Source organism: Populus alba, chromosome 12 (assembly GCF_005239225.2).
Source record: "Populus alba chromosome 12, ASM523922v2, whole genome shotgun sequence".
Taxonomy (NCBI): Eukaryota; Viridiplantae; Streptophyta; class Magnoliopsida; order Malpighiales; family Salicaceae; genus Populus; species Populus alba.
The window spans coordinates 128,067-151,257 of record NC_133295.1 but is presented as its reverse complement, the minus strand read 5'-3'; the positions used below and the strand labels follow the sequence as shown (position 1 = coordinate 151,257).

General features: G+C 32.0%; 4 protein-coding genes across 5 annotated transcripts; 2 read left to right on the top strand and 2 right to left on the bottom strand.

Annotated features, from left to right (window-relative positions):
• Positions 1–5,283: 5,283 nt before the first annotated feature.
• Positions 5,284–6,951, top strand: LOC118037802 (peroxidase 5). Its single transcript, XM_035043907.2, has 4 exons — positions 5,284–5,652; positions 5,736–5,927; positions 6,033–6,198; positions 6,345–6,951. Exons 1-4 carry the CDS (start codon positions 5,434–5,436, stop codon positions 6,755–6,757), a joined length of 990 nt encoding a protein of 329 aa, XP_034899798.1. The 5' UTR covers positions 5,284–5,433; the 3' UTR covers positions 6,758–6,951.
• A 1,502-nt stretch (positions 6,952–8,453) lies between these two features.
• Positions 8,454–10,218, bottom strand: LOC118037803 (nascent polypeptide-associated complex subunit alpha-like protein 2). 2 transcript variants are annotated; one of them, XM_035043908.2, is made up of 4 exons: positions 10,057–10,218; positions 9,860–9,974; positions 9,043–9,161; positions 8,454–8,952 (listed from the first exon to the last, which is right to left on the bottom strand). In XM_035043908.2, exons 1-4 carry the CDS (start codon positions 10,150–10,152, stop codon positions 8,602–8,604), a joined length of 681 nt encoding a protein of 226 aa, XP_034899799.1. In that variant the 5' UTR covers positions 10,153–10,218; the 3' UTR covers positions 8,454–8,601. The 2 variants fall into 2 exon arrangements, with proteins under 2 accessions (XP_034899799.1, XP_073269004.1); XM_073412903.1 differs by having other exon boundaries at positions 9,860–9,977; positions 10,057–10,212.
• A 2,354-nt stretch (positions 10,219–12,572) lies between these two features.
• Positions 12,573–13,890, bottom strand: LOC118037804 (RPM1 interacting protein 13). The gene is made up of 3 exons (XM_035043909.2): positions 13,309–13,890; positions 13,114–13,200; positions 12,573–13,013 (listed from the first exon to the last, which is right to left on the bottom strand). The coding sequence occupies exons 1-3, from the start codon at positions 13,588–13,590 to the stop codon at positions 12,864–12,866; spliced, it is 519 nt and encodes a 172-aa protein (XP_034899800.1). The 5' UTR covers positions 13,591–13,890; the 3' UTR covers positions 12,573–12,863.
• Positions 13,891–18,470: 4,580 nt separating this feature from the next.
• Positions 18,471–21,412, top strand: LOC118037805 (caffeic acid 3-O-methyltransferase 1). The gene is made up of 4 exons (XM_035043911.2): positions 18,471–19,017; positions 20,116–20,426; positions 20,559–20,623; positions 20,774–21,412. Exons 1-4 carry the CDS (start codon positions 18,599–18,601, stop codon positions 21,074–21,076), a joined length of 1,098 nt encoding a protein of 365 aa, XP_034899802.1. The 5' UTR covers positions 18,471–18,598; the 3' UTR covers positions 21,077–21,412.
• The last annotated feature ends 1,779 nt before the right edge of the window (positions 21,413–23,191 follow it).

Below are 23,191 nucleotides of genomic sequence, written 5' to 3'. Positions count from 1 at the left end.
ATTGGCTGGGGTGTACATTGTTGACAAAACAATTTGCCTTTGTCCCTTGCTTTTATAGCAAAGCCTGTGAAATTTTGTTGCTTTATCTCAGCAGTTAATTCACTCTCGCGAATTCATTAGAAAAGGAAGAATTAACAGATTCAAGGAAAGCCTAATTAAGGTCCTTTACACTAGTGCAAGAAAGGCTCTCTCTCTCTCGCTCTCTCTCTCTCTCTCTCTCGCAGCAAAGGAGGAAAGAAAGGAATTGCAAATGGAGGCAAGCAAATCAAGACAAAAGAGAGAGAAAGAGAGAACAAAACTTTTCATCGACCATAACTCATCAACTAGTAGTTAGGATTACGAACAGATTGCGCCATTGAACTTAAGATGACGAGATCTTCAAAACATGATCCAACAATATTCACTTCCAACCATAAAAAAGAAGTTACATGTTGGTTACTATTCATAGATAAAGATAAATTTATTCGATCTCTAAAATCTGCAACTACATCAAATATGATACTGGATTTTAATTCTATCATTTGATTTGATAAATGTTAATCAAAATTGGTCTTTAAATTCTCAATTTTGACTAGTATATTTTATTTTCACAACAAAATATATTTATTCATTATAAAAATTTAATATAATTAAATTAAATTTTAGTTAAAAAAACATATTCAAAGTATAAAACCCTCTCAATCATATTTTTGGGACATGCAGACTTAATTTTAAATGTAAGTAAACTTGTCTTGATGAAGCATCTATAAAAACAAAAAAAAAATCTCTAAAATATTAAATTTTGCCATGTGTCATTTTTATTTTATTTTTACATGAAAAGATAAAATAAAATAAAAATAAATGACATAAAAAAATAGGCCTTCATATATTTCTTTGTCAATGAAAGAATGTCAGATGGAATAAGATATTTAAGATATATTATCATAAATACAAGATTTCATAAATAAATGTTAACCAATAAAATAACTCAATGTAGCATTAAAAAATAACATGAAAGCCCATATAAACATCTATAAATAAAGGGTCTCACTCTAGACAAGGAAGATGGATTCTTGGAGATATAAATTTTTTTCCAAACAAGATTTTTAAGCAATGAAGCTTTCTTAAAAACTCTAAAAACTTCTTCATCTAAACTTGAAGTGTTTTCAAAGAATGAAATTCTAAAAAGCTCTCAAGTCTCTTTCATATATGTTTAAAGTCTATAAAAAATAAATTTTTGTTATATCAAACCTTTAAATGTCCCATAAAAAATTTTTTTAACAACATTTAGGAAAACAAATTAAAAGATACTCTCAAATTACTAAATTTTGCGCACACTCAAATTCATATTTTTACTAAGCACAAATCATCAAAGCTGATTTAAATGACTTCAGTTGTCCTTTCTTCTAATTTTGGAAGAAAGATATGGCTACCCCAAAGCTGACCATGTACGTACAAGCACTCTCCACCCGAGTTGCTTCTCAACGTGCACCAAAAATGGCTTAAAATAATAATCAACGCGTATTAATGTGGAATGACGTATCCTTTCTTCAGTTATAAAAAGGCATATGATTATGCAAGCTTTCAAGTAGACAGGGAATTAAGGATATAGCTAGCTATTACAGAATCGTGGGCATATATAATGATGAGTTCCAGTAAGCTAGCTCAACTATGTCTAACCTTTTGCGTGGCATTCCTGTTTTGTCCAAGTGTCCATTCTCATCTTCAAGTGTCCTTTTGAGGGCTGATTTTCAACTCACTCAAAGATTTTCAGAGAAGGGTTTCACTCAAGAAGAAATGGTACACTCTCTGGTACATAGCTAGCAGCTAATTTAAATAACCTCAACTTCTCTTACTACCACTTCGATTCATCCTTAATTAAGACAAATAGATCATTATCCATTTACTAATTACAACAACATCGTGCTAATTAACACAGTATATCCTATAATAATGTATCCTTTGACAAAACAGGAGCACGCACCATTGGTCGTTCACACTGCAGTTCCTTCACTGATAGATTATACAACTTCGATGGCACAAATAGCCCAAGACCATTTGTCAAAATCACAAGCTGACTCTTAAAAAACGTTTTTAACAACCTTGGTCAGGACCCAAGTTTAGATTCCACATATGCAGCCAGTTTGAAGCAGAGCTGCTCACGGGATAGTACAAACCCTAACTTGGAGGTGCCAGTGGACACTCGTTCTCCAACCGTTAATGATGCAAATTACTACAGAGATATCCTAGCAAACCCCTGAAACACTATTTAGGAATTAATAAAGATTAAAATTTGTCAAATAATTATTTAATTAGTTTTAATACTAAAAGGATTAGTTAATTTAAGAAAAAATAGAAACCCCTGAAACACTATTTAATTCATTTAGGAAATCAATATTTTCTTGTATTTTGTATTTTATAAAATTTATTTTTGACAAGAAATCAATATTATCGTGTTCCTAGCATGTTTATACATCGTTTTAATAAATTGATATAAGTTTTTACATATTATACTCTTATATAGTAATCAACTAGGGGAGCTCTCCTTGCGTGGAGATATTTGCAAATGAATAACTCAACCCTCTGAGAAAACAAGCTACAAATGAAGTTCTAAAATTAGCAGATAGACTTGTTGCACATCACTTACATGGACTTGATGTCGACGAAAATGTTAATTTCAGAAATTAATTAATATTGCCGTATTTCTAACACTCAATACTCTTTTTTGGGCTGTGAAAAACGATATATTAGTGCAAAGTCATTAGTGCTTGGCGTAATTATTAATTTGCCTTGCTTTCCTTTAGTCTAGCAACAACTACTCGTGGGGGCATGATTTTGCACAATTTTTAGTCAACAAGGAAAGGTGATAGGAACCTCACCTTCTGTAAATAGGGATGGCTATTTTTTGAGCATTATATTTTTTTTTACTGATATATTATTTTAATTTTTTTCAACAATTTTTTATTTATTTTATGAATTTTTTTTTGTGATGACCAAAATAAATAGATAACAACATAAATTATAATTTTTATATAATTCATATAATAATTAACAACAATGTTAATTTCCAACACTCAGTACTCTTTTTCCTGTCGTTGCCTTGGTGTCCTTTAAAAAAAAAAAACATTTGTTGATTATTATGACAAGCAATACATTGTTGTCCTACCTAGATTCCGATGACTATGAAGATGACTAAAAAATAAAGTATTTTTTTTTCAAATTAAAAATCTATTTTCAAACTTATTTTTATTTAAAATCATCTAATAAAATTAATTATGAGCTAGCTGAATTGTTGAACAACTTATTTGAATCTCGAATTCAGGGGGCTATGTAATTATAGCATATACTTTACTTTGTCATGATTTGAAGCTTTGTTTTTATCTTCTTCTTTCTTTCTTTTTTCTTTTCTTTTTTTTATCAAAGAAGCTTTATTTTATTTATTATATGATTTTGTAGTAGTTGGGCCAAAAATATCTTCCTCAATGCAAGGCTTTTCAAGTTTGGAAAATTTCTCAACTTAGAAAACTTTCTCAAAATCTCTTTAAGTTTTTTTATATTTATACTTGAAATCTATAAAAAAAAAAAAATCATTGGATCAAACTTAAATATTTCATAAAAAAATTTCAAGAACATTTTGAATTGTGAAGCACAAATCATTGGAAAATTATATCCAGTAATTGGCTAAACTTATGAAAGATCTAATTTAGTCCAAACAATAATTAGTTCAAACAATAAATCCAAAAACTCCAAAAAAAATAACAAAATTACTTAAACACAATAACTTTTAAGTCTAATTCTAAGAAATTCATAAGTTCGATAAAAACACTTTTTACTAGAAAACTTCCTTTAAAATCAATTAAATTTTTTTAATTATAATCTAATAGTTAAATTTCCTGTTATCTCTATTGTAAGGTACAAATATAACGTGGAAAAGCTATGAAAAGATTGGACTCCAGATGGAGTGGCTCCTTTTATCTTGATGTCTTAGCAAATCGAGACTTGTTCACATCCGACTAAACTCTCTTGACAGATGCAGCAACAGAAAATCAAGTGAATGTTAATGTGAGAAACCCTATGCTTTTGAAGAGCAAATTTGCTGATGCCATTCTGAAGATGAGCCAACTTGATTTATTGACGGGAGAGATTCTTAGCTGTGATGCATTGTTTGGAATTAATCATATTTTTGGCACTTTTGGATGCTGCTACATTTTTAATAACAACAACAAAATAATAATAATAAAAAAGACTGCAGCTTTATTTGAGTTACTGAAAAGGAAAGATGACCTTGTCGCACAAAATAATAATATAATTTGTTTTGTTTTTTAATCACATACGTGCATATATAGTTATAGTAAGCAAATGAAACACTTCTTCTTCTATTGCAAATATATATATATATAGATAATAATTTCACATCAAGTTGCAGCATAATGTAATAAAAGCACGAATATCAACTACAATACAAGAATCTAGAACAGGGATCATGTCTTTAGCCCGCGTTACGTTGTCTCCTGCCCTTAATTTTTTTTTTTGCGTCCAAAAAAAAAAATAGTAAATGCTTAATGAAATCACTGGCACATGGTTTTGATAAACTGTGGGACTAATTCAGGCGGTCTTTTCATATTGATATGAATGTTTGGTACTTTCTGTACTTTCATAATGTGTTTGTACTTTTGAAGAAGGAAATTGCACCGGCGACGGCTCTATGGCTACTACCATTGTTTAGTGCTGCCGATATGGTTCAGGAATCAAATACTTGATGAATTTATTAACTATAATAAATAGTTTCATAATACTTTTAATATAATTTTCAAGTTAAATTTATATGATTTTGTGAAACCATATAGAGAGCAGCTGTAATATATTTAGCAGATTTCTTATTGAAGTTCTTAAGATGAGAAAGCACAACTCGTTAACTATAATTAAGAGCTAATAATATATACTTTACTTTCGAGTTAACTCCAACATTGGCAGTTAAAATATCTTAATGATAGCAAATCCTAACGGTTAATTTATTTAAACACTAATTTAAAACATACTCAATTACTTGGCAAGATTTAGAGAATTCGAACACAATTATATTTATCTAGAAGCTTCCAATACCTTTAGCCACGCGCTGAATGTTTCTCCCTCTGTAGCTAAATTTGTCGCACCCTCAGTTAGTCAAAAACGTCAGGTTTCTTTTCTTTGATCACCTCGTAATTCTATTTGCATGGTCTGATTGCAGTACAATCATATTTAATTGCTACCTCGAAGCTGGCCATGAACGCGCAAGCACCTTACCTGCCCGGTGGCTTCTCAACTTGCACCAAAAACTGCTTAAAATAAGAATCAACGCGGATGAATGTGGAATAAAGTTGCCTTTCTTTGACTATAAATAGCAAACGATTATGCAAGCTTTCAAGTGAGTAGGGAATTAAGGATACAAGTAGCTATTACAAAATTGTGGGCATAATGGTGAGTTCCAAGAAGCTAACTCAGCTGTGTGTAACTTTTTGGGTGGCAGTCCTGTTTTGTCGAAGTGTGCAATCTCATCTTCAGGTAGGGTTCTATAGAAATTCTTGCCGGAGGGCTGAGTCCATTGTGAGAGGTGCTGTTAGAGATGCTCTCAGGCAGGATAGAGGGGTCGCTGCTGGTCTTGTGAGACTGCACTTTCATGATTGTTTTGTTAGGGTATGTGCTTGTGCTTGTGCTTGTTCGAAAGTTATTTATTATAACTTGATGAGGCCTCTGATTTTTATTATTATTTTATTTAGGGTTGCGAGGGATCTGTGCTTCTTGACTCCACCTCGTCAAACAAAGCAGAAAAGGACTCTCCTGCAAACTACCCTAGTCTGCGTGGCTTTGAAGTCATTGACGACGCAAAGGCTAGACTAGAAGCGGAGTGTAAAGGAGTCGTTTCGTGTGCTGATATTCTCGCATTTGCAGCGAGGGATAGCTTTGATTTAGTGAGTAAAAAACCTTGGTCTCAGCCATTTCCCTTTACGGATTCCTTAGGAAATTATTAAATTTGTACGTAAACATGCTCCAACCCTTTCTAATTCTTTGCGCAGACTGGAGGGTTTGACTATGATGTTCAAGCAGGAAGAAGAGATGGCATTGTTTCACTAGCCTCGGAGACTTACTCCAACTTACCTCCCCCAACCTTTAATGTCGATCAACTCACTCGGAGATTTTCGGAAAAGGGTTTCACTCAAGAAGAAATGGTTACACTCTCTGGTATATAGCTAGCAGCTAATTAACCTCAACTTCTCTTACTACAACTTTGATTCATCCTTAATTAAGACAGCTAGATGATCATTATCAATTTATTAATCACAAGAAATCCGAGTTAATTAACACTATATATTCATGTGACAAAACAGGAGCACACACCATCGGTAATTCAAATTGCAGGTCCTTCACTTATAGATTATACAACTTCAGTGGCACAAATAGCCAAGACCCGAGTTTGGATTCCAAATATGCAGCCAGTCTGAGGAAGAGTTGCCCGCAAGATAGTACAGATCCTAACTTGGAGGTGCCAATGGACACTCGAACTCCGACCATCATTGATGTAAATTACTACAAGGATATACTGGCAAACCGAGGCTTGTTCAGTTCAGATCAAATTCTCTTGACCAACCCAGCAACAGCAAGTGAAGTGAAATCGAATGCAAGGAGTCCTTCAGGTTGGAAGAAAAAATTTGCTGCAGCAATGGTGAAAATGGGCCAGATTGAAGTTCTGACAGGAAACAAAGGAGAGATTCGGGCAAATTGTAGGGTCATTAACAGCTGAAGTTAGGAGCTAGCTGAACTGTTGTGCAACTTATTTGAAGCTCGAAGACTCGAAGTCAAATTGCCGTTATTGCATAAACTATACTTTGTCATTTGAAGATTTATCTTATTTACTATGTGATTTTCAATAAGTTGGGTCAACAAGGGAGTGTTGTCAGAGGTTTCCTAAATAAAATGCGATGAATTTCTTTTTTAGATATCAATTCTTTTATTATTCTTTATATATATAATTATTTAGAAACTATCAAAACATTGAACCATATTATAAAATGAACTTCCTAAAATACATAAAAACAAACCGATAAATAAAAAATAATTGAAGTGCAAAAATTACATCATAATTCATTCATCAAGGGATTCTTGTCCTATGTAATATCCTTAATTCTTGTGGTAAAAAAAAAAATTATAAAACTTAATTTCTTTAAAATTAAAGAGTTGTGATATGGAAAAAATAATTCAGAAATGATGTCAATCAAAATTATGTAACATATAAAAAATTCGATTTCAAATGATTCGATTTTCTGATCATATGGAGTATTCACATTGTGCTTTTTCTATATTTGTTTAGTTCTTATAATTGTATTCATTTTTGGTAATTATTAGTCATATATTCTATTTTAATGAATTCAATTTAATTAATTTTAAATATATATGTATATATATAAAATTTAAATTCACTGAATTTTCTTGCATTCTTAATCATGTCAACTCACATTGATTTCTTTCTAACCGGTTCCTGTTTGCACTAACTTGTAATATTATAATGCAAATCATGATGCAAAAATCTTATTTTTTATTTGCTGTGTGGTTGTGGTTGCTTCTAAATAATATTTTATGTTAAAATACATGTTAATAAAGTTTTTTTATTTTTAAAAAATTATTTTTGATATTAGCATATCAAAATGGTTAAAAAACATTAAAAATATATTAATTTAAATTTAATAAAAAAATATAAAAAAAAAAAAAAATTTTTTCAAAAACATTTTAAAAACGTAAAAACAAACCTCCACTTGTTTTCTCACGACAGCATGCATTTATGCATGCGATAATTAATCTAATATTGAGATACTCGCACTCGTTGCAAGGGGTCTAATATTGACAGTATTACCGTAGCAAGCAGGCATGCACGATTTGGTTAGGGTCTACCGCCTTGCAATGATGTTCCAGCAAGAAGAAGAGATGGCAGAATTTCTCTAGCCTCGGAAACATTCATAAAGATACCTGGCCCAACTTTTAATGCCATCCAACCTTGTTCCTGCATTTGAGGGGTGATCAATGGCTAGTGTGGTACAAATTTTATCGACCACCCTAGAGGCTTCAAGTAAGCGGCATCCTTTTCATTTATTTTGCTGCTGTGATTGTTTCAGATAAAAGTATAAACAATGATTTTAAATTTCATTACTTCATCCATATTCTCAGTTGCTCTTAGAACCAGAAGCCTTCTGTAGCTCGAAGCTGACTGCTTTTACTCTTGTGAGAAGACAAGTGGAAGCAGAAGCCTTAATCTTTGTATCATTGATGGTGCCTCCACCTGCTGAGGCCCAGTGTCGTGATTGGATGTCTATAATCGACGCCATGCGTAGAATTGGAAGTAGATTGAAAATAAGGTCAACGTTTTGACAGAGGATTTTCTATGCTAGTAATTGCTGATCATACCACTTTGCATGCCAAAGAGCACAATAAGAGCTTGCTACTTGAGAAAAACCGCAATAGGTAATAATCTCAAATTTGACACAAACAATGGATAATTAGCGACCTCATAGATGGCAAGCCAATTTGACTACCATGATTAAATTGTTCCAAGAACTTGTGAGCAGAAAATAGGAGAGTAACCAGGGAGCCAACCTATGTAGTAAGCTCCATGATAGCACTGACAATGTCCCCATTGTTCGTCTGGAGAGCCTTGACAGCCTTGCTCCTAGAAACTCCAGCCTGTGTCATAACAAGATCAATGTCCCTAGGCTCAACCCCAGTCTCGTCGACTTCTTCCTCTTCTTCATCTGCTGGTGCAGCAGCAGCTGCAGTAGAAGCATCTGATTTTGGTAGCATAGATGACATGTCTGGCACCCTAAACTGCTGAGCAGCCTGTGTCTGCAGCTGAGAGCTCAAATCCTCTATCTTTGCCTCTCCAAATATGATATAGGTCTCAGAATTTGGGCTCTTGAAGACATCAGGCTTTGAGATAAAAAACAGTATCTGAAAGGCCAGTCAGAAAAATTGTTTGAGTCCCAGTATCATGTAGGCAGATAACGTACAAGAACACAAAGGAATACAGCAAAAGAATACATTTTTGGTTCTCTTGATGGTGACCCTGCTAACACCAGTAACAGGTTTCATGCCAAGCTTCAACATTGCCTTGCGACTCTTCTTTTCACTTCTGCTCTGCTTGGAACTCCCATTAGCACCTGCAGCACACAACAGTCCTATCAGTAACTTTAAAGAACAATGATGTCCTTTCAAACAAGACCAACATTCACCTAAACCAAAATGTATCTGGAAACATTCTTAACAAAAAAATCTTAAAACCATCACATAATAGCAGCCAAAACTGTGCTGCAATGCATAGTAGATAAACAAAGCACTTTACGAAAACAGACGAACTGAAAGCATTCATCATCACAGTGCATGCGAAGAAGTACAGCTACTAAAAGAAACTAAAACATGAAAAGATAGACTTCAAGGACTGTTATCCCAGGAAAAGTACAATAACTGGAAAAAAAAAAATTACTGTTACGTCTCAGGCCACAGAGATATCTTCTCTCATATATCAATATTCAATTTCCTCCCATGTGAATTCAGTCCAATCCTCTATCTAATGCACCACATGGGCAGTTCACAATGTGACACCTTGCTACAAAAGAAAACATGGATTCACAGAACAACAAAACTCAATCAAAGACACAACATTTGCAGTGAAAACAAACTCAAGAGCAAAAAATAAACCCAATAAAGCAACTTCAAGACAGATAACAAAAGGTCAACATAAAGAAAACCCATATTCACAAATCATAATAATTGCTCGCAAAACAAAACACACATATCAAATAAGCTGATAACAAAAGGAGAAGAGGAAGCCAAGAAGAGAAGAGATAAATGGGAGTACCTGGGGTATCATCATCCTTGTCGTCATCTTCGTCGTCGTCGTCTTCATCATCATCTTCGTCGTCCTCTTCCTTCTCATCTTCTTTCACGTCCTCCACCACAGGTTCATCCACGTCCTGCTTTTGAATCGACACACAGTATAAACTTACAATAATAACAAGAAACTACAAAGAATAAAGACATAAACAAAAAGAAGACCTGAGGAGGCTTCTTCTGCTGTGTATCTTCCACGGTGGAGGAGACCTCCTCGGCGGCGGCGGCGGGTTCAGCCTCAACGACGGGACCGGGTGACATGGTTTTGGCTGCTGTATCTGCCTAGCTCGTTTTTTGGGATAATGAGAGGGAGTGAGGAGTGAAGAGGGTAGGGATAGAAGTTCTCTTTTTTAGTTGCTGCCTCTCTCATTTTGTGGGCTAAACAAAATGGACCTCCTCTTTAGCCCATTTCTTAATTTTAATCTCCACAAGAAGCCTTTATTAGTTTTGAGAGAAAAAAAAAATTGGGAAAAAAACTACACAGTAATTTTGTGTAATTTCACTCAAATATATTGGATATTAAACTAAACAAATCCAAATGGATAGGAAAATTCAAAGGTAAAGAATCAAGTTTCAAGTTAAATGTAAATATTAATCTATTCTATCTGAATTTATATTTGATCAAAATTTAACTTGAACTTGATTCAAAATAAATAAATAAATTTTAAATTTTTAAAAAAATCACATATATATCAAGCTAATTATATAATTAATAATGGTAAATTATAGCATTCGAGTTCAAGTTTTATATTAAGATCAAGATTGAAACCCAATTAAATCATATTCGAGTATCAAAAATTAATTTCTAGTAGGTTCAAGTTGAGTTTAAATTATTATTTTGATTCCAAGTTTAAATATATTTTGGATACATGAATATCCATGCTTACCAACAAATTATTTTGCTTGATTTACGTGCATCTTAATTCATTAACACAACTATTAAAGGTTAAACTCTTTTTTTTCAAGTGAAATTAATGAGATTTTTATAATGCTTTATCATAGCTTTTTAAAGAAATTACATCGTGGTTGAGGGCGAAGATCTGTTGCGAGTCCGCCCGACACAATCAATGGCAAGTGGTTTCCGTTAGACAAGATCAGCAGGTTCATACCACTTCAAGTCTTCAACAACTACTTCCCAACATTTTGGTGGCTCAAAAACCTCCTCGTCTCAGTTAGTTAACTTCGTATACAATAATTCTGTAAGGTGGTCTCTCTCTATCATAACTTTTAGAACAAAGGGAATTCATGAAATTTGTCATGAATTCGTTTTCACTTCGAGAAGGACAGCAAAGGGAAGTCATGAACATGGGTTCCAACTATGCAGCCAATAAGTTGTAGATCGACTCCTACTAATATCTCCTTTCTTTCAAAAGATCTCTAGTTCGAGGAACATTAGAAACACACAAATCCATTCACCAATGCCATGACCAGTGAAATTCTAGAGCATATGATATCTTCCGGTGGAGCAGCTGTCTCACTTTCCATGAGAGAAGAGTCTAGTTCAGTCACAACATAAACTACAATAACCTTAAACCCAAACCATGTAGAACCTAATGTCATATAGTCTAAGCATCTAAGGTAAGCATCACCGAGAAAGATTGAAAACGACAGGCTTTGGAAACCAAATTGACAGAAGCTATCTTATATGACAGGATTTTGAGATGAATTACTGTAATCAGATTGCAGATGTATTATTATTGTATGCAGGTTGAAGATGCAGTGAACTATGCCCGAAAAGATGCAGATGCAACAACAGATTGAAGTGCAAAGTGTTGAAGAAAACAATTACTCCCTAGACACAGGTATAGACAGATACCAGTTTTCCAAATTATGGCCATCAATGATTAACAAAAATGGAAACCAAGTCAATCAAACGTAGCTTACAAGATGAATAAATTTCACTAGTCAAAGTTTGTTGACTGTCTTTTGTTCCCAGAGACCAGTTGCTCAACAAATTACAATCCCATTCCAACAACGCAAAACACAGATTTAAGCCATTTCAGTTTTGCAATTCAGCACTTGTTCATCATTCTATTAATATCAAAACATCACTCCTAAGTGCTAACCAACAATGCCATAACGTCCAAGGTTTGAAGGAAAGGCATTAGTTAAGCATCATGGCTGCTCAATCTATCACCATCCGAGTATCTCCATGGTCACATTCCACAACATACATGCTGGACAGCTAATTATTGCAATTAACCACTAATAAAACTAAAAAACCTAATTCCCTCCTACTTTGCTCGGAAACATGATACATCAAAGGCTTCAGCAGTAAAAGAGTCGTGATGCAGGTGTCTAAGTTTACCTGGGTTTATTCAATCTCTTAAGTTTACCTGTGAAAGTTTCTCAATGTTACCTTAAAATATGCAAAATGAAGATATCCCTTTAGAATGAAGCTACTATATTATACAAAATGAAGCTACTATATTATACAAACTTGCCAATAAGTTCATTCAAGAATCAAGAAGAGCAAGAAAGAAACATGGCTGATCACTAAAAAATTGCTTCAATTTCTGCAAAAGGAGCTCAAAACAATATGTTTGAATCTGTGACAATTCCCATTACGAACAAAGTTCCATAATTTGAGTGTTCATTGTCATGAGGGATAAAAGGTTCAATTAAGTAATTATGATGCACTCTCTTGAAACACGAGCGAGGGTTCAGGCAATTCAGAGAAATATGAAGAACTGCAGAGTAGATTTAGAATAGTTAATGGCCATGGCCCATGGCTACTGGTCTGTAGCCAAATCACCATGCTGAACCATCTCCATTTCAAACCAGTATTAAAATATAACAGACAATGATAGCATCTCACAGATGCCTCTCTAAACTATCACATCCAACATATTGACAACAAGCCCCTGGCAGCAAGACATGAAATTCTAAGCATGAATCTGGCTAATTGACATCAAAAGGATCAGTTTTTTTCCATGAAAAGTGTCAAATACCAGAAGCAAACAACAGAAAGCCTATGAATTTGGAAGTTTGATCTCTTCCTTTCTCTTCAACCACCTTTGTTCCTTCCAATCACCAATTTTCTCTGAAGCATTGCAATGAGCTGATTCAGAATCCTTCCAGTCCTTACATGGAGCAGCACAATCACAAACATAGCAATAACACTGCATCAAATTAAAAAAGAATCAACGAAATTAAAAGCTAACACCATCTAAAAATCCAATCCTTATCACACCATAAGAATCCAACCACAAACACAGTTACCAGTTCACAGTAGCTCTCATGTGGGGTTTTATCAAACGGGAATTTGATACAAAGATGCCTTGAGTGTGGATAATCCCTACAAGCCACCTATACAGCAACAAGATCCAACAAAGATCAAAACCCTTTAACCAATTAAGAAAAAAAAAAAAAAAGCAAAATCCTTTATTCTAGCCAAAAAAAGAAAAAAACAAGGACCTGGCCTTTTTCAGCAACAACAGAGAGGTCACCACCATCACCATCATCATCACTGAAGGAGTAGACGGAGAGAGTGGAGAAACGACTAATAGAAGTGTCAATTTCAGAAGGGTCAAAATCAAGGATGAAACAATCCTCAGTTTCCTCTAACTTTCTAAGGTTTTCCATGTTTGTTTTATTCAAACAAGATATGTGTCTGATCGGAGTCCCGTCAGGAGATGGTGAAGATGCTACCTCAATCACTGCTGTTTTGGTAGTCCCTTCTTCTTCTTTAACCTCCATGACTGTGTCTTTGCCTTCCCGGACAACACTAGTAATAATAACACGGAGCAAGTAGAATACAGAGTAGACTCGAATTTCGAAAACTTGAATACCAAAACAGACCGTTGCTTTGCCAGGAAAGCATACATTGCCCACAGCAAAAGGGCCAGAAGGTAGTGAACCATAAGAGTTTTTGTTGGGCTGACAAAATATTTGTTGTTGATATTTAAGGCCTGCACTCTCACAAATGTTAGTCCGAAACACAATCAAGACAAAACCCTGCCTCACAATATTGGGTTATAGATGAACTCGTAATTCTCAATATAACTTATCTTTGTTTTTGTGACATTACCCCCTCCCTTTTTAATGGCCACAATCGCCATAAGCTTTTAAAACCTGTACAGTCCTGTGAGTCGGTATAAGATCTAAACCAGTTTAAATTATAAAATTTATTTTTATTATTATTACATTAAAATAATATAAAATTATTTTAAAAAATTAATTAAAAATAAATTAATTTTTTTAAAAAACGTTTTTGCAGTACAAAAACAAATAGTGCATTTGTATTAGTAACTTTTGTATTTTAATGTTTTTTAAAAGTATATTTTTTTAAATGAAATATTAAATTAATATTTTTTAATAACATTAACACACCAATGTTAAAAATAAAAACAAAAACTATTTTAATATAATTTTTAAATTAAAAAAAATTAGAAAAATAAAACATCATGGACCTCCCTATTTCGTTTAGGAACTGAGCTTAAATATCATTGACAATACGATTACGACCACCACCACCCACTTCTTGCGAGAGAATTATTGACCCCACTTTACCTTTGCTTTATTTATTTATTTATTTATTTTTCTCATCACGAAATCTATTGGAATTGGAACGTGCCTAATGCTATATAATCCCTTCCTCCCAAATGTGAAAAGAATTTCACGTACGTAGGGCTCTTTGATATTTGAATAATTCGATGAGTTGAATATTGAGTAAGTAGCACTCACTACATATTCTCTGCTGATTGTCACTCCTTTCTGGATGAGAGGCAGAGTATATCAACTCGTGCATGATTGTTTTCACGAAAAATTGAGCTCTTTCCATAGATGAGGAATGAGCGAAAAAAAAAATAATTAAATCAAGAAAATAAAAAAAATAATTAAAAAAAATTTAAATCATAAAAAAATCGATTAAACTGATTAAAATTTTAAAAAAATTAATTGATCGGGTTCAGTTTTATAAAATTAAAACCGAAAAAACAAACTGAACTAAACTAAATCGAAAAAAAAATCAAAAAAAGCCAAACTAAGTCAAACTGAAAAAAAAAACAAGCAAAAAACAAAGCTAAAACTAAACCAAATTAAAAAAGTAAGTCAAATGAAATTAAACTAATTTTTATTCTAATAAAATCAAATCAAACTAAACTAAAATTAGTCGGGTTTTTCAAAACTTTTAGGTAAAAGAAGAAAAGTAAACACACAATATGGCCCTTGTACTCCTTGAAAAAGTCGTGTCCTTCTACACAGTCAGCTATTTCAATTTAACATTAGAATATTATGCAATGGGTTGGTGCGATTTGAATGATTGGGTAAAATATATGTGTGTGTGATTGAAGTAGAATTACATGATGGAATAGTGTTATTGATTTCATGGAGATTTTTCTATGTAGTTGCTACATGAAAGATAATATATTTCTATTTGTCATTGATTTCAAGAATTCATTTGTTTTTGTATTTTAAAAGTATTTTTTTAAAAAAAATTAAATTTATATTTACTTTAAATTAGTTTTTTTTATATATTTTTATATCGTTTTAATTGTGTTGATATTAAAAATAATTTTTAAAAAATATAAAAAATTTTATTTTTATATATTTTTAAGTAAAAAATACTTTAAAAAGTAATTGTTACCATACTTTCAATCACCATTTAAATTTAATATAAACAAAAAAAAATAAAAAGTAGTTAGTTTGTCCCAATCAAAAGGATTTAGATTGATAGCAACCACTTTGTTGAAAATTATTTAAAAGCCTTGTGAAATAAGCTTCCTTAGACTACATTGAAATCCTTAGAAGATAAGGACATAATTTAAAAAAATAATATTAAAGCATATACTTTGACCATATCAAATACTATCCCAACCAAAGATTTTTATTCATTTGAAAATATTAAGCCAAAGAAATTTATTAATTTGGTGCCACGTGATGTTACACTTTTTCTTACATTTTGTAAGTCAAATAACCCAAATTAGATTAATTGATGTCGAACCTCAGAAATTAAGCTTTGTCTCAATGTTAGATTTTTTTTGCTTCAAACATCCTATTAGTTTTTAAAAGAATAAATGATGCAAGAATTTTTGTTAATTTCGTGTGCTTCAAGACAATAGGCTAGAAAATTATAGATTTATTAAGTGTTTGCTTTGATATTATAACCTGTTTTTTTAAAAATATTTATTAAAAAAAAATATTAAAATAATAATTTAAGAGTAGGGAACACTCCCTTGGAATGAAGCCAAGAAGATAACGAAAGATAGTAGGTGGGGAGGTTGGTGAAGGCAATGAAATTTTCTTGCGATGAAAATATTATTTATTAGGCTATCAGTGATAGCTTCCTTCCAGAAAAGAAGAAGTGTCAAAATCACATGCACAGAGCATCACTTTTATAGTCTCCAATGGCTGCAACGTCTTGTCTCCGAGGAGTAGGTGAGATGTAACCTTTTGATCAATCATTTCTTAATTGGGTAATTAATGTGCTGAACATTGAAAAAAATTACAATAAAAAACTATAATAATACGTTTGGCCATTGAAGGAGAGGGATCCTACATTAATCTCATCGAATTCTGATATGCTGTTGTAATTGCTTTCTAAAACTCTAAGGAACCCTAGCTGCCATCATAGTGGTCGGAGGCCACCTACCATACAGATTGGATTTCTGATGTCTGTTGACATGAAAATCAAGACAATAAATGTCTCAGTTTCCGCATTACGACTTGTTCAAATAGTAAAAATCTTGCCTTGGGAACATTCAAAATTGAAAATGTAATCAATTTTTATTAATGAAATTTAACAAAAATAAAATGAAATGAAGAAATGCAAAATCATAATTAATGAAGTCTGAAATTTCAAAATCCTGTATTTGGAAATGCAATTATATCTGTGTTTCTAAAAAAATTAATTTTTTTTAATATTTTAAATTTTTTTATGTGTTGTTCTCAAAATAATTTTTAAAAAATAAAAAAATATATTATTTTAATTTATTTCAACACCAAAATTACTTAAAAAAATAATTATAATTACACTTTTAAACAGGTCATACAAGTCATTGGGAAATGAAAAAAACAAAATCTTATGAGAACTAAAGTGAGATAATTGAAAGTAAAGTAGTAAACATGATTCCAAAACATGTTGTTTGGATTTAAAAAACAAAAAAACATAATCCATCCATTTCATTAATTTACCAAGCTCCTAACACAATCATCTTTAATAAACCTTCAATTTTCAAAAATAATTTCAGTTCTTCTATTTATTTTTATTTGCAAATTAGTCCTTGTTTGAATTTTCTTTTTAGTTCTTATACTTTACAAAAATTATAGTTTATTTTTTTTTTATTGTGATTCCTTTTATTATAATTAAGGTCCCCACATGCTTTTTTTAGGTAATGCTTTTAAATGTAATAAATCATTCTGATTGTACCCAAGTCTCCACGTCATTGTTCAATTTTCAGCAGGTGGTTCTGTTAGAATGTGCCATCCAAAATATGGATTCATTGATATGATTTTTAAGTCCAAACAACCCTCATATTAAGCAAACGATTATTATTATTATTTATTGTTGTTGTTGTGCTTCTTTTTTTTTTTTCTCAATCAACAAAATTTTTACCAACTTCAAGATTTTTTTAATGGTTAAAAGTATAATGATGTGACCTAATATCTTAAAAGTGTGGATTATACATAAAATTAGCAATTTAATTTATGTTATGTAGTGTGTCGGATATTTATTTATATAAAAAAATTATATATACAAGTTTTTTCTTATGTGTAATTGTACATAAAAAAATATAAATATAAATCAAAAGACTTATACAATATATACAATCAAACATATCAAGAACCTTATGTTTTAGAAAAAATCATTAAAAATAAATGAAGATAAAAATTGAAAATTGATAAACATATATAAATTATAATATTTGACATTACAACAATAATTTTCATCTGATTATATTTAATGATTTTATTTATCAAAATCAAATATTCATTCAATCAAATGATAATAAAATCATATAGATATGAAATTGACTAAATAAAAAAAATATAATGTAAGGTCAACATATTAGAAATACTATCAAAAAATAAATATTTGTATGTATATAACACATATAAAGATTTAATTTATATGGCGTGTGTTTATTCAATGAGTTTTATTTGTATTAACTTTTAAGTCATGAGTTTTATAAGATGTGTATTTATTTTTTATTAATTTAAATAAGTTCAGTAAATATAATCGGGTGAATGTCTCATTATGTAATTGGATATCTAGATCTAAATTTATTTCTTAATTTTTTTTCCTTAATTATAGTTATTGATTTTTTTATTTACATAAAAATTATTGATTTATTTAATTAGATACTTGAATAAATTTTTTAATTTATATTTATAATTTTTTTTATATACCTGGTATTTAAAAAAAAAATTATAACCCATGATAAAGAAGTTTTATAAACCTTTACCTGCTTGACATAGTACATCATGTTCCAATATTCTCACCTGAAACAGGTAAAAAAAAAAAAAAAAAGAGTTTGGCAAATTAGAAGAGGAAAAATATATAGAAGAAAAGGTAGGGAGTCAGGTCTAGGAAGAAGACAATTTTGCATCAAGTAGAGGAGGGAGGTGGTTGAGCGCTTCACCATATATATCACCCACTTTGCAACACCCTTTTCAGTATTCTCATATCCTCCGAAAGCCTTTTCACTTCCTTTCCTTACACCTTCTTCAACCTTTTGTTTCCTTGTAGAATTCAATCTCGATCAAGATGGGTTCGACAGGTGAAACTCAGATGACTCCAACTCAGGTATCAGATGAAGAGGCACACCTCTTTGCCATGCAACTAGCCAGTGCTTCAGTTCTACCAATGATCCTCAAAACAGCCATTGAACTCGACCTTCTTGAAATCATGGCTAAAGCTGGCCCTGGTGCTTTCTTGTCCACATCTGAGATAGCTTCTCACCTCCCTACCAAAAACCCTGACGCGCCTGTCATGTTAGACCGTATCTTGCGCCTCCTGGCTAGCTACTCCATTCTTACCTGCTCTCTGAAAGATCTTCCTGATGGGAAGGTTGAGAGACTGTATGGCCTCGCTCCTGTTTGTAAATTCTTGACCAAGAACGAGGACGGTGTCTCTGTCAGCCCTCTCTGTCTCATGAACCAGGACAAGGTCCTCATGGAAAGCTGGTTAGTATCCTGTCTTCACCAATCTAAGAAATCCTGAATTACATATTGAATTTGATTATAAAGTGGCTTACAAACTCTCCACTGAGATCTATGTTGTTGCACATTTGCTCTGTTTCTCAATCTTATTATGCTATAGAAAAGCAATCCAAAGTGACCAAATTGAGGGATCGGCACCACAGACTTCTCTCTCACTAGACACCATTAGAGATGGGTGCATTAGGGTCCCACCAATTTGACAATTGCAAGCCACCACTTTCCTTGCCATAAAGGTTTACCTGCCTGCAAATTTATCGACCACTCCAAATGGGCATTCACTAAAGTTCTAGTTTTAAGAGAGAGATATGATTAGAATATTTTTATATATATTTAAAGTTAATCATGGTTAATGTCCGAAAAAATAAAAAAATGAAAACATATTGTTATTTAATTTTTATAACCATCAAACCTACCTCTCTAGGTTAGAAATTTCCTTTTCAGCTAAAAGAAATTGTATTTTCCAATGGTGATATTAATTGTTATCTAAAATAAAGTCAAATTAATATGGTCAATTATTGCTGTCGATGCTTTAGTTATCAAATATGAACCTTCGACAAAAGCATCACTTTTCTCTCTCTCTCAAATTTGAGTCATAAGGATTAATGGATATGCTAATTGCCCAGAATTAATTAGCTAGTTTAAATCCACTTCTTGTAATTGCTATTGCCATATAGTGTTTGTCATTAATTAAAGTGAAGGCAGTAAAAATATCTTTGCATTGCTTTTTCTTTACTCAAATTAAAAAATACTTTAATTTGATGATGTTTTTTTTTAAAATCGAATAAAAAAAACATTTAGATAATATTTATCTTAGGATATAAAAGACAAAAATGACATATATAAAAATATATAAATCCATTTTAAAACTGTCCAAAAACATTTATTTTATCTATATTTATCTCTTCAATTAAATATGTTATGTTTTATTTTTTGTATCTATCTTTTTTGTCGTGAAACACTATAAAAACGCAATGTTAAAATACAATTAATTCATTGTTTTTTGCATTTAATTGGTGCATTTTTGAAAGCATAATGTAATCATGATTCTGTTAATTGTTGCAGGTATTATTTGAAAGATGCAATTCTTGAAGGAGGAATTCCATTTAACAAGGCGTATGGGATGACTGCATTTGAATATCATGGAACGGATCCAAGATTCAACAAGGTCTTCAATAAGGGAATGTCTGACCACTCTACCATTACCATGAAGAAGATTCTTGAGACCTACAAAGGCTTTGAAGGCCTCACGTCCTTGGTGGATGTTGGTGGTGGGACTGGAGCTGTCGTTAACACCATCGTCTCTAAATACCCTTCGATTAAGGGCATTAACTTCGATCTGCCCCATGTCATTGAGGATGCCCCATCTTTTCCCGGTACTCCCCCGACTTTTTCTCATGTCTATTGCCAGCATTTAGATCATCTCGGTGGATGCAGTAATGCTCCATTGCTAGCTTGTCCAGAACTGCTTATGATTTTGGACTGAATTTGATGGATAATGATTGCAGGAGTGGAGCATGTTGGTGGCGACATGTTTGTTAGTGTGCCCAAAGCAGATGCCGTTTTCATGAAGGTGAGCTTTTTCCATCCATTGGAACCACTGTGCCACCGACTCCCTTTCATTCATTAGCTTTTTACTGGGACCTACTCCTTGAATAAACAACCAAGAGAGTCTGTATCCTTTGATTTTGTTACTGATGTGGTGTTAATTATGCTTTTACAGTGGATATGCCATGATTGGAGCGACGCCCACTGCTTAAAATTCTTGAAGAATTGCTATGACGCGTTGCCGGAAAACGGCAAGGTGATACTTGTGGAGTGCATTCTTCCCGTGGCTCCTGACACAAGCCTTGCCACCAAGGGAGTCGTGCACGTTGATGTTATCATGCTGGCGCACAACCCCGGTGGGAAAGAGAGGACCGAGAAGGAATTTGAGGGCTTAGCTAAGGGAGCTGGCTTCCAAGGTTTTGAAGTAATGTGCTGTGCATTCAACACACATGTCATTGAATTCCGCAAGAAGGCCTAAGGCCCATCTCCAAGGCCCATCTCCAAGCTCCAAGTTACTTGGGGTTTTGCAGACAACGTCGCTGCTGTCTCTGCGTTTGATGTTGTGATTGCTTTTTTTATACGAGGAGTAGCTATCTCTTATGAAACATGTAAGGTTAAGATTGCGTTTTGTATGCCTGATTTTCTCAAATAACTTCACTGCCTCCCTCAAAATTCTTAATACATGTGAAAAGATTTCCTATTGGCCTTCTGCTTCAAACAGTAAAGACTTCTGTAACGGAAAAGAAAGCAATTCATGATGTATGTATCTTGCAAGGTTATGAGTATTGTTCTAAGCATTAAGTGATTGTCTTTATTGGATCTTCATCATATTAGTATTTTTAGACCAGTTTATGTAGACTATCAATATAACATTTTTCTAGTTACTATTAATGAAAGTATTAAATTCAACTTGGTCTAAAGTTGAGCATGTCAAGTTAATTATTATTTAATTTAACTTAATCCTAACCTGAATTAAAAAAAATTGAGTCAACTCGTAAAAAAAATTTAACAATAACATTTTCTTGTAAAAAGAAAACTTTAATAATTTAAGGTTCAAACTAGGAATTTAAAAAAGAGATGTGAACTTTTTTTTTTTTTATCACCAGTCTACCATGGCTTGTTTGGAATTTAAATATCTATTATTAGCAGGTGGGAATTAGATTAAGTGTGTTTTTAATATTGAGGTAAATTTTTAGGCTCTATTTTTTTTTAAAAAAAAATTTACTACTGTTTTTAAAAATATAGATTTAAAAACTTATATATTCAGTTAAAACTGCTTTGAAATAGATTAAATACAAAATAAAACAGGTTATCTATAAATAAAAAAAACAAGTTATTTGCTATCTTCTATAGAATTAAGGCTTGAATCAAGATTGAGTGCAAAAACTATTTTATCTAACTAAATGATTTTTTTTCTTTGATATTAAACAGAAAGCAGAAATTACCGTATACCGAATATTCTGTAATTCTGACTTGTTTATCTGACCATCTGTTTGGGCTTAATATCTGGGCTTGGCCTATTAAAGTTTGTCAATTATTTGAGTGCCTAATAGTTGGGCTGAGAAAAAAACAAATCAGTTTGATTTTTTTTTCTTTTTTCTATTTTTATTTATTTATTTGATTTTTGGACTTGTTTATATATATATATGAAACTTGTTTCTAACGGATGCTTATCTGTTAGTTATATTAACTATATTTTGAAGTTGTTTTAAATATCTAATAAGTCATTTTCTTATTTAAATTAATATTTTTAATATTTGCTAATGATTCATTAGGATTTTGTTTTAATGCAAATTAACATCTTCACTTAAAGAAAGAGTTTTAATGTTAATTTTCAATAATAAAATCAAAGTCTCACATTAGTCACATGTGAAGCAAGTGAGACAGAGAGTAGCACATAGGCCTGACTTTACTTTGTACTAATTTAAAATAAGTTTAGGTGGTGTTTAGTACGAGAATATAAAATAACGGTGAATTATTATTATAAAAATGGTTTTCAAGGATATATATATTTTTAATCATTTTTTGGTTTACTCATAAATTGAAGAGTTGAATTTTAGTGGAAAAGAGAGACAAAGGGATAAATACTTAAATTGTTGTTGTTGTTGTTGTTTTGTAAGAAACAATAACAAATTAATTTGATGAATTATATTAATATTGCTCTATTTGAGGATGCTTATGGTACCCCCAATAATAATAATAAAAAAAAAATCAACCAAATGTGATTAAATGGTAGAAGGATAAATCTTAACCTCTATTATCCATATACCAAACATAATCTTAATAAATCTCTCAATTAACTAAAAAAATGGTTTATATATTCAAATGTGATTAATGGTAAAAAAAAAAAAAAATTGATACAAAAAAATAAAAAAAATTGCTTTGTTGATTAGTTATATATCCATCTTATATTATTCTAAACAAAGTTTTTTGTTTTTTTTCCCCTCTAGCATATTCGGCTTCTTGTAACCCTCTAGGCCGTAACTCAATTATTCAAGCCCAAGTAACAAAAGGCAATTAAAAGAAGGGAAGTTAAACAAACACTGCCCAGAATATATTACCATGCAGAAGATTCTTGAGACTCACAGAGGCT